This window comes from Dryobates pubescens, chromosome 8 (genome assembly GCF_014839835.1).
Source record: "Dryobates pubescens isolate bDryPub1 chromosome 8, bDryPub1.pri, whole genome shotgun sequence".
In the NCBI taxonomy this organism is placed as follows: Eukaryota; Metazoa; Chordata; class Aves; order Piciformes; family Picidae; genus Dryobates; species Dryobates pubescens.
Window position 1 is genome coordinate 25,180,603 of NC_071619.1, and position 12,099 is coordinate 25,192,701.

General features: G+C 43.5%; 1 protein-coding gene across 2 annotated transcripts in view; it reads left to right on the forward strand.

Moving 5' to 3' along the window:
• Window positions 1-2,851: 2,851 nt before the first annotated feature.
• The window catches only part of NRG3 (neuregulin 3), a 370,109-nt gene continuing 360,861 nt past the window's right edge, over window positions 2,852-12,099 (forward strand). For both annotated transcript variants that reach the window (XM_054163458.1, XM_054163459.1), the window contains exon 1: window positions 2,852-3,991. In XM_054163458.1, coding sequence (XP_054019433.1) covers window positions 3,298-3,991 — 694 coding nt within the window. In that variant the 5' untranslated portion in view covers window positions 2,852-3,297. The remainder of the gene's footprint in view (window positions 3,992-12,099) is intronic.

Consider the following 12,099-nt stretch of genomic DNA (forward strand, 5'->3'; position numbering starts at 1 on the left):
TTCTGATCATGATAAATATATTTCCAGAAAAAAAGTTGGGCTATGATACAGAATGAGTAGGAAGAAATGCAAGTGAAATTTACCAAATACCTATGTAAATTAGAATTAATGCACTGAACAGATTCAGTTTAACAAGAGTGGGCTGATTTGAGAAACTGGTTATGTTTTGAATATTAATTTTTGAGGACAGAGAAATAATCTAGCAGCATTCAGACTGGTTTTTTGTACACATAATACCATTTAAACGCATGATTGTTACAGGAAGAGGTTCCCATACGTTGCTTGCACTCAAATGTCTGTCTAGGCATGTAACACTTTTTTTTTTAACTGAAAGATTTGTTCTACATTTGTATTTACTGTGGGGTTAAGGGAAAGCTGCTTTAAGCTTCCTCTGTCAAGGTCCAGTCAACGGCGAGATCTTCATTAACTTATGAGGGTAATACCTGTTTTTAAGTAATTCACTTAATTGAGGCATATTGAAAGCATTCCCCAATCAGTTTCAGGAATAGTTTGTCAAACCTCAAAGACAAGAATGGGAAATTTTAGGAAAGGAAGCCTGAAAATCATTACTCTTAACAGGAAGTCTTTCATTATTAAACAATGCAATGACTATACTTGAGTCATCTTAATGGTATCACATCCTGTTATCTTCCATTAGTGCCATTACAAAATTTTGGAGCCAACTGCTTGAAAATCTGACTGGGGGCAGTACAGATGAAACATTGAAAGTCTTCAGGATATGGTCATGAGAAAAATAAAAGCTGTCTTGTGAGGGTCCTAAAATATTTTTGTTGTGCCCTGTTCTTCCAAGAAACATGTACAAATTGTTTGAGAATGACTACAAAGAATGATCCGTATCGAGCTTTGAGAGCAGTAATATGGTTGCAGGAGAGCCAAAAGATAAAGGACATTTGTAAAGACAACACAAAGTCCAGAGCATGACAAAGGTATTGAGAGTTTGCAAGGAACGTAAGGACTGTACAGGACAGGCACTTATGAAATAAAGCAGCTGGTTCTAGATTTTCCTAAGAAATTCTGGATTACATAAAAATCAGTGAAAAAGCCTCCCTGGATTCGAAAGACTTTCCTGTTCTGCTCATTTGCTTGCTTTAATGGGCATCCACACATGTACTGGGCAATGCTCATGTTGTTGTTTTTAAATGCTTTCTTCTAATCCTTTTGCCTCTTCATCAGATGAGAAGAAAACCACATATTCAGGTTTTTCAATGCCAAGGCACTTTTGGTCCTGAGAAAGCATTAAGACAGTATACTTTACTGATAAGCTGCATCCACAGGTTTTCCTAAGAGCTGTCTGTATAGACCTACTTTAGAGAAGCTGCCAAACTCCAACTGGATTACTGGAAGTGATAATAAGCTAGATGGCTAGTTAGTGTAATTTTGCTGTTAGTTTACAAATGCTAGTAACATTCATTCTGAAGGAAAAAAATAATCAGATACATTTAAGTTGTAACATGTTTTCTGTATTTGTGTATACACAAAACAAATTTATTTCACAGTTTGTTTCCTACTTTTCTGCACATTTATTAGGTATAAATATTAATACACACTTAAATACAGGACTATGAAAGTATGTGTCAATACTAGGAAATTACACCAATGAGGCAACAGTACATCAACAATTTTCCAGCCCATTTTCTAAGATTTTGAAAGTAGTAATAAACTCACCCTTTGGCAGACTGCTTTTAACCCTTCAGTGAACACCCTTGCTGTTGATATGTTCATCCAGTAAGTGAAGGGAAACACCTACTGTTGACCACATTGATCTTGGGAGTTCAACTCTAGAGTAGATCTAAAAGCTGATGCAGTTTCAATATCAAAACTTGTGTGGCAACAGCCTGAGACCTGCAGCTTCAGTATGTGCCTGTGCCACCTGCTGCCCCCGCTGGAAAAGGAGTGCTCCTTGTTGCAGATGTCCGGCAGCTTTTGTTTTCTTAGGAAATCTCTTACAAACAGCAACAGAATGATGCCTACTTTTAGTTATGGGAGAGCATCAGCATGGGAAAACATTTTCCCGTCCTCATCCCGTCTTTCCCTGGGATGTGTCCCTGAAGTTGTCTCCACCTCCCCACCTCCCTCATGCACACGCACACCCCTGCCCGCTTCTTCCACACGTCTGTTTTTTGACACGGTGCAACAGTGCAACAGCCTAATTGGATCGCTACCTCAGGATGGGTTTCAGGCACTCACCCCCACCCTTTTATTTTTTTTTTTCCCCCTTTCCTAGGCTCCGCTTGCCGTAGCATACACCCTCCCGAGGGGTTTGCCTGGATCATTTATTTATCTTGTGCGCATTAAGAAACCACCATTAGGCTTTGGTGGGAGGCGCCTCACTTTCTGAGCGCTAGCCTGCCTCCCCTGCGCTGCGATCGGAATACACAATTGAACAGAAGCTGCAAGCTTGGCAGGAGCTGCCTTCTGCGTGCCCATTTATTTGCCGGATCTGTATTTTTTGCCGCCTGGGCCATTGTCGCCCCACGCTCCAGGGTTTCATCTTCATTTTTTTTTTTTTCGTGTGTGGATTTTATTATTTTTTTTCGGGAGCCCTCGCCCCAGCTTTGATGCCGGGCCGGACTTAGCGCGGTTGCGGAGGAGCTGCGCGAAGCTGCGCTTGCTGTCTCCGGGCCCCGCCCGCGGATCGGCCTCCCTGGCCCGGCGCCGGCCGCGGGTTGGCCGCGGGGCCGCGGAGTGGCGGGTGCGCCGCGCCGCCGCCTCCCCGCGGAGCAGCCGAGGGATGCTGCTGCGCCGCGGCCGGGCATAGGCAGGAGACGAGCGGGCGGGGGAGGGAGCAGCGGGAAGGAAGGAAGGAAGGAAAGACGGAAAGAAAAGATACCCCAGCCCTGAGGGAGAGAAAAAAAGAGGAGAAGCATCAATGTGAAGGAATGTGCCTTACCACCACCGGAGCCGCACGCTTGGGATAAAAAGAAATAAATCGAGGAGCCTGATTCTTGCGACTTATTACCCTGGGAAAAAGAAAAAGAAAAAAAAAAAAAAAAGCCAGCGAACGGAGGGAGAAGAAGGAGAGAGACGAGGCTGAAGCGGGCACCGCAAGAGGCGGGTGCCCGGTGGATGGCGCGGCCGTCCCGCTGACTCCGCGGCCGCGGGAGGGTGCGCGGGGCGGCGCACGCTATGCCGGCGGCGTGACTGAGCGGGGCGCTCCCGCCGCCTGCTTCGCTGCGCTCCCCTCCGCTCTCCTCCGCCCCCCTCCGCCGCATGCCGCCGGCAGCGGCGGCGTGCTGATGCCCTGGGGCCGCGGCGGCGCTGCGGACGGCCCCTAGGATGAGCGAAGGGGCTGCCGGCGCCGCGGCGCCCGGGGCGGCGGAGGCGGCAGCGGCAGGGGGCCCGGGCGGGGATGGGGCCGGGGGGCCGCCGCGGGAGCTGCGCTGCAGCGACTGCATCGTCTGGAACCGGCAGCAGACGTGGCTTTGCGTGGTGCCCCTCTTCATCGGCTTCATCGGCCTGGGGCTCAGCCTGATGCTTCTCAAGTGGATCGTGGTGGGCTCCGTCAAGGAGTACGTCCCCACCGAGCTGATGGACGCCAAGGGCGTGGGGCAGGACCCCTTCTTCCTCTCAAAGCCCACCGCCCCTCCCCGCGGCGCGGAGACCACCGCCGCCGCCACGCCGCGGCCGCCCAGCCGCGTCAGCCCCCGCCTCACCACGATGAGCCGGGCACCCCCGCGGCCCCCTGGCACCCGCGGCCCGGCGCGGAGCGGCCCGCGGCCCACCGCGGCGCGACACCCCGCCGCGCCCCACACGGCGCCGCCCGCCAGCGGCCCCCCCGGCACCGCCGGCCGCGGCGCCCGGCCACCGCCCGCCACCCCCAGCACCCCGCCGCTGCCCGCCTGGCCCACTGCGGCACACGCTACCTCCTCCTACAAGATCTATGTCCACGACTCGGCGCCGTCCTGGACCTTGTCTCCCTTTCAGGAGTCAACCACCACCACGACGGAGGCCAGCACGACCCCCAAAATCCGTAAGTAAAGCCTTCCACCCCGCGCCCTCGGGGCGCCCGCGCCGCCCCCTTGCTTCCCTCTCCCCGTCAAAAGCCGGTGCCTGTCCAGCGCCGCCGGGGTCGGGCTGGGGCGATGCCTCGGTCAGAGGCTGCCGCCGCGTCTCCCGGAGACGCGGGGTTTCCGTGCTGTCGCTGCCCTGCGGAACTCCGGAGAGCTCCGAAGTTCGCGCTTCTATTCTCCCTCCGCTGGCGGCCCACTCGCCCCGGCAAGTTCCCCGCTTGTGTGATGGATGGTGAGGCAGGAGCAGCCATTTAAGGTAGTTGGATTTCGCTGCGGATTTTAGAAAAGATGCAGACCCCTTTTTTTCCGGACCAGACTGGTCTGGGGAAGATATTTGGGAGATGGTGGAAGAGGGACAACTGATGACTCCCCAGATAGCCGTGGCTCCCAGAAGGGGCAGTGGGGAGAATGGTCGTCGGAAGGTTGTTCCTGCGTCTCTCTGCTGGTGAGGGAGTTTAGCGTTCCACACAGTCGGCTTCTTTGAAATAGAGGAGTGTGGGCTGCAGCAGGACGACGCTCCCTCCGTCCCATCTCCCGGCTCCTAAAAGAGCCACCGCCCGCCCCACGGGGAAGGAGCCCAGGGCATCCTGCGAATATGCAAACGCAGCCAAATGCTTTTCTGGCTCATATGTGAGCCGGCTTGTCGTAACTGACTTTTTAATTTATTTTTTTTTTAGCAGAGGAGGGGGCTAGTTCCCCGATTGATGCTCGGTGGCTGGCTCTTCCCACACTCCCAAGCACAAAACGAAGGATTTGGGCTAAATCTGAAAATTCATTTAGTCTGGGTGCATCAACTTTTAGCTTCTCATAAAGGTTATCTAGGACAAATGCAATCTGTGCCAAAATAACTTCTGTGCGGTGCTATTTAGTGAAATGCTCAATTATACGGGATTATAGTCATCTTCTGCTTTTTCTTGGATGCAGTAGAGGAAATGAGAAGCTGTGTATCCTCCATTAACTCTTAGCTGCTTCTGCTAGGGATGTCAATTCATCTGAATGCTACCACCTGAATTGCTTCTACCGCCCAGGGCTCCCCTTTGGCATGCTAATGCATGTCTGTTCTGCTAGAGAATTTTGTTAGGAAGTAATTTGAACTTTATTTTGTCCATTAAATATATTTGCTGATGAGCCCCGGGGCGGAGTGTATATGCAGAGTTAACTGATCTTGTGAATCGACAAAATTGGGAGAAGAACAGCAAATTGGACGTGTCTGAGTGGGTGTGTGTGCAGGTGGTGGATGGCTGGGAATGATTATGAATAGAGCTATCACTAAATCAGGAGAGCAAACAAGGCAGTAATTTGCTTCCCCAGTGTGTGCTAAAGTTATTGAGAGAGAACCATCCCTTACAGGTGTGTCTGAGCCTGCTGGCTCTGTAGATGCAACTTAAGGAAGTCATATGTTCCAGAAGGGAAATTTTGTGTGGAGCCTGAGTTTTCAAACTGTGTCTCTGTTTTCAAGCCTTGTATGAACCAGATGTTTATGTGGTGTATCAAACTGATATGACCTGTGTGTGCGCCTGAATTGCTGCCTGTGCTTGCTAGGTGGGATCTGTCAGGGTCTAAATGCCCTGTTACAATCTCTTCCTTTCTCCCCTGTCTTTTTGTCTATGTCAGAGAAGTCCACAGCAATTTCCGCTCCTCTATGCTGTTGCTTTACAAGGTGCAGAAGGCAAGAATATCTTGGTTAATAAATAATATTCAGCTGGCAGCACTCTCCTCTGTGTAAGACACACAAAGGAAGAAGAAAACTCACAGTCTTAAAATGTTCCTGGTAGTTGCAGAGTCTCATAACTATTATTTGGTTTAGGGAGATTGCCAGTACCTTTTACAGCAGGGTGTTTCCCCTCATTAAGCACAGCTTGGTTATAGGATGAAATGCAAGAAGTGCAAATCCAGCAGAAATTGACCCTGTTTGGGCACATTGATAGCAGAGATTATCATTAATGGAAGATTAAATAGATTACATAAAAAAGGATTTGAATTTGTAGGGCATGTGGATTTTTTTTTTTTCCCCAAAGCCTACAGCTGTACTTTCCTGATACAAATAAGCATCTCTGGGGATACATGTAAAATTCTTTTGAGGCTGCGTTATCCTCCGGAGGGGAGAGGGAGAAGAAATGCAATCTCTCTGCTGACATGGTGACTGCTGACATGGTGGGACCCCAAAGCAAGTATCTGCATCTGCTACCCTCGGCTCTTAGAAAGAAAGGGAATTTTTAGAACAAATGCATCCTCATTTTACCAGGCTGAGCTGCGTGTTCCTTCTGTGCCCGTTGCTGTAGCTGCTATTGAAATGAAAGTCATGGATGCCATTGTACTGTGTGAATACAAATCTGATGCCCCATCTTTCTAAACAGCACACACCCTTGTGTTATCTTCTGTCAAGGTGCATATGTGGATGGAAGTCACAGGTTATTTAGTATTTCGCTGCTTTTAAGACAAGTAGCAGCTGTCTTTATTTATGCCAAGTCACATTGTAGTTTGTTTAATTGTTTTAGCGTATTTAAAAGGGCTCAAAAGATGACTTGGGAAAATGGAAAGCAAGTCAGGAGTTATTTTTCCAGAAAGCAAGATGATTGCCCACCTGAAGTAAATGTTAGTAAAGCCTTTTCTCTCTGTGTGTATTCATCTGAGAAGATGTTGTGAAATCTCTCTTTTTGTGGGTGTGCATAATGACAATAATTCTTGGTTGTGTTTCACTCAAAGTCAAGTTATGTTAGCTGTTTTGAAAGTTCTTGATGAAGATCCTTCAGGTTCTGACTAAGCAAAAGCCACTTAGTCATCAAATCTCACTCTGTGTCTTGTGCCTGCATGTGTTTCTCATGATCACACACAGACTATGGCTTTTCAGAGTGACCCTCTTTATCCAGTGCTGAACATAAAAATCAATCACCGATTTAGAAGGATAATCCATCCTGTAGATCAGAAAAACCAACCGACTGGAACATTCCAGTGAGGTTTTGTTTTCATCAAACCATTGGTTTAATTTCTAGAGTCATGCCCTGATTTTTCCAATATGCATTTTTCATGGTATTCTGGATTCTTTGGTAATGTTATTATCTTTAAATTGAGATACCGTACTTACAAGAATTCCTGTGAGAATTCAACTATGAAATAGCACTGTGGTTTCTCTTGTCTTCATGTGACCAAAGGCTAATGCAGAGGACTGAGGTCAGACGAATGCAATGTAGCCAAGGAAAGAGATGTTACAGAACTCCTAGTTAATAGAGCTTGTGAAGTCCAATTGCAACTTTTTCTCATGAGCCCAGAGTGCAGCCTGACTATAGTTCGAAGTTCTGCTAAAGATTTTCTGGTCCAGTCATTTATCCTAGTCATATCTCTGTTTGTTATGCACAGCATGGGTTCAAGTAACAAGCATCTGGCAGATGAACTGTTACCAACACTGACATTTTGGTAAAAGCTGTTTGTTTTATTTTGCACTGACTCAAATATCTTTTCACATTAAGGATGACACTTAGGTGGAACTGCGGGGTTTTCACCAACTGGAGGGTGTTGTGGGAGGTGCCAAACTGTAGTAAAACCAGACCTACTCTTCCCAGAGCTCTAAAACATTCTGCCAACATGTATCTGTGAACACGTTGCATTATGATCATGAGCTGTCATTGGAATTGAGGAGAGCACACATGACTGTAAAGCAAACCCTTTAACATTGACTAAGATTAATATGCCATTTATCAATTTGTAATGCATCAAAAGGTATTGAATGGGGGAAAAAAAAACCCAACCTACTGAACAACTGGGACTTCTAAAAGCATTTGCTTCATCCTCATTCCCACTTACTTTCTATTCACATAGCGTGAGTCAATATACTACAGGCATGGTTAGAGTTGTGTCTCCCATCTTAAATATTTATCAGCAGGAAGGCTACTGTCACAATGAAAATAATAAATACAGAATTGTAGTCACACCACTAAAGTGGAGGTTATTATAATTTTATTTTCCATATTTTACAGTTATAACTTGCTTCATCTATTTCAGTTAAGTTGAATGACCCTGGATTAATTATGGTTTGTGATTTATAATCACCTTTTTTAGTTAAGAACTGGTGAAGTTATCACATTGATACAGAATACATTGCTTCTATTCAGGTATATGTACTCTCTTCCTTTTACTGAAATGTTTGATGGACTGCCATGATCTGGGAGAGCTTTTACAGCACTGCTATGGCAATGGAAAAGGATACGGCTGAAATTACTCTATGCTGCCTTTTAACCCTGAGGAAAATTCTTTGGGGGGCTGTAAAGATTCTCATTACATTGATACAACTTATGATCACTGGTAAAAGTAGAACCTTGCATTTTATTTGGCATATTTTTTTCAGCATCTATACAAGGACATTATGTGATATATTACATGTTGACATCAGAATACCATTATTAAATTAAAGTATTGATTCATTATGAAGTATTATGCTAAAGTAATGTCTGTGGTTTCCCTAAACCCACAGAAAATGGAAATTAAAAATTAAAGCAGAAAACCTGTCTCTATCTACAGTATTATGTCTGGTGTTGCAGTACATTTATCATCTGACTCATTGCTTTGAAGCCTCCTGCAAAGCCCAGTAAATACATGGATTGGTATGGATTTGTCTTTGACTTTATCTTTAAACTGTATAGCTCATGTGGCTTTCAGGAAGTACCTAAAACACACTAGTGTTTGGTTTTTCTGATTTCTCTTATGGCTTGTTTGGGAACAAACTGGGCAAGGAAAGGTGTGTAGTAAAATCACGTGGGACTACCTGGGCACAGATATAAATGAGTAAATTAAAACCAGAGACTTTCATATGGCTCTGAGCTTGGTGATTTCTTTTCAAGATTCTTTGTGGTTTGAACAAGTTTGCAGTACTCCAGTCTTAACTGTGCACATGAACAAAATGTAAGTAGGTATTTGTGAATTTGCACAATACCCATTTTTGAGGAGGATCAGGACCTCAAAGACTGTTGAAACTTAAAAACTAGTTTTGCTAAGCAAGACAGCTACTTTGATTGTGATTCTTGTCCTTGTAGTGTAGTTTAGAAAAGAAACCCAGAGGTTTCACTGTGGCTAACTAGAATGAATGCCAAGTTAAAATACTTTTCTTTTTTTTTTTAAATTAATTTTATATATTTTTTATTTTTTTTTTAATTTGGAAGTCTCAGATTCTGCTGTGTGGGAGGGTTTTGTTCTCACTGTTACTGTTTCTTTGCATTACAAGAGTGAACAAAACACAACTAGGAAAAACAGTGTGATGCTTCATGTTATTGAAATGATTTCTTATTCTAAGAGGACTTAGTACTTGGATCAATTTAGTAGGGGTTAGAAGTGCCATTTAATGAGACAGCTGTGTTCCAGCCTTATTTGGGGCTGCATTTAGTCACTGCTCAGAAGGAAATTTCCAGGGCACACAGCTGTTCAACCTGCTTTCTTACTTTTTCCTTCCCTTTCATACCTAACCTTAATCTATTCCACTGAGTGAAATATGTCTTCAGTGGAAGAAAGTAGCTCTTTGTGAGGACTAAGCAGATGAGCTTGGCAGGTGTGAGGGCACTTCTGACCAGGACAAGACAGAGGATGAGCATTCAAGTATCTTCAAGGTAGTACACAGAGAAAGTAAATGCACATAGGTGGACAAGTATTCTTTTTGGTGTGGGTTTTTACTTTGATCAAACAAGTTGCTGAGGCCCTTGGTAAAATGCATTCAAGAAATAAGAAATGAGTAAACCAGCCATGAAGAAAATTTAAATAGTAACTGGATTTGTAAATTTCTTTGTCCTTTTCACAGAAGAAATACCTAATAGATTCAACTCTTTCTGGGGAAATTTGGTGATAGCAGGGAAAAGTAGATAACTGTGTAAACGTTTGTTTCTGAAGCTTTCTCAATATGCTAAACTCGAGTAATGTTTAGAAGCCTAGCTGAAATAAGTAAAACCTACAAAACTCTTCCACTATTCCATCATTTCTGTCCTCCGAGGACAATATTTTGCATTTCCAAAGCTGTGTTCTTCATGTTAATAGGCACATTCTATGATTTTCAGGTCTATTTTACAACATACTATTCTTGGGTTTTATTCTGTTTTGTGATGTAGTTCTAATGGCTACTCACTGTAGGATATAAAGTACTCAGCCTCAAAGTTAACCTACTTTATATCCTGTTTAGCAACTAATTTTTAAGTCCAAATTGGTTTGGTTTTACTTCAGAATAGTTTTATTTTTGTATTTCTACAAGAATTAAACCTTTGGGAAATACTCAGGGAGAGTGGGACCTGTCCAATAAAACCAAAATTGGCTAAAAAGGTAAAGTGAAACTTGGGTCTGAAACACCTGAAGAAATTCCTGCTTTAGTCCCCGTAAAATAAGCCAAATAACTTGTGAAGTTTCTTACTTTGACATCTTTTTGTTGGTTACTATTTTTGTTTGTTTGGTTTTTTTCCCCCTTAAAAGATTTTAATCAATCTCTTGGCAGTTATAAGGACCCCACAGTTGTGTCCCAGTCCCTGCTTCCCAACTTGTATTTCACACAGATAGGAAAGATTCACATTAGCAATGCACATATATTGGCAATGTGATACGTGCTCTTTGTAGGAAAATGTATTACTATTTTAATCTTTATGAAAAGATCTTTCACTGAAACATTTTGTAAATTTGTTAGTGAAGAACTGAGAAGAAGGTACCCTGATAGTATTCTGTGTAGAAGTTGTGCTGAATTAAGTAGTTTAGAGTCTTTAGTTTTATAAAGCGATTACTATGTGGCCCAAATTTGCAAACATACAAGCCCAATTTAGGGTGCAAGAGTGATGTCTTTTCTCTTAGGTAGAGTCATGTTTCTGCAGAGTCAGAGTTAATTCATGTGAACATCTGTGTGATTAAATCTGCTACTGTCTTAGATGGCAGTGTGAATGCTTACAAAACATGCTTGTGTAAATAAAGGTACATCAGCTTTAAAATGCTGCTTTTCAAGAAGCTGCCATCACTATTTAAATGTGCTTATTAGAACTCTTTCCATTAGTACATTTTCTTTTGTGTGTGTGTATTTAGCGCTAACATGAAAAACATAACATTATCCTGTTTATTCTTTCCCTGCAGTAAGTTCTGAAGTAAAATCTTGGTGTTCTGGGGGACTGGCGTTGCTTAGTTGTAGTGTTGTCAGACATGTTGGTCATGATTTGTTTTACACATCACTTTTGGATGGTTTCCTTACCAGACTGCTAATTTTGTTTGGGGTATTTCGAGCTTTTCTCTGTATTACTTCTTCACATAGATATATGCCAACACTGACATTTTGCTAAACCATCAAGATGAAAAATTATTTCCAAAATATAAGAGATGGCAAGTTCTATTCTAAGATTCAATTATTTTCTGAAACCAAAATTATGAAATTATCTTCACATTGTTCATTTCAAAGCATCATCACTGTAGAAGTTAAAGATTCTAGTTCAGTAGTAAGTGAGCCTTGATTGCTGGTTGTTACCAGATAGAGGGGCTATAGCACTGTGTAAGAGCAAACCATTAAATTAGTATTAATAGCAAATAGCCTCTTTCCAGATCTGATTATTCTCACTGATGTCAGAATTTGCAAAGAAAACGTTTGAGATAAGATGTGGTTATTCTCTTGGAAAGGCTCTGGTGGTCTGTTTTTAACTGCAGTGACAAGAGTTTTTTTCTAATGTGGTCGGCACAGAAGGTGGAAAGCACAGTCTAGCCTGCAGTTGCTGTGGTGCTTCTAAATATAATCAGGCTTTTAACAAAACCAAAAGTCTTGTATCAAAAAGTGGTGTTAACCTGCAAGATTGTGCTGCATTGTGCAATGCTTACTTTTGCTTATATCTTCCAATGTAATGCATAATGAAATAACTCTGATAGAGTGCTCAGAGCTGGTAAGAGTTGTAGCTAGCCAACCTTCTTAGTGGATGTGTAATACTGTGGAATACAGAAAAAAGATGTAGGGAAACTGTTTCCTGTTCTCCCACTGAATTACAGTACAAGTGGTCAGAGGTTTATCATTAAAATAGTAATAAGCTATCCCAGTAGTAGTGGAATTGCTTGTGTAGTATTTGCTAAAAAGTTATAT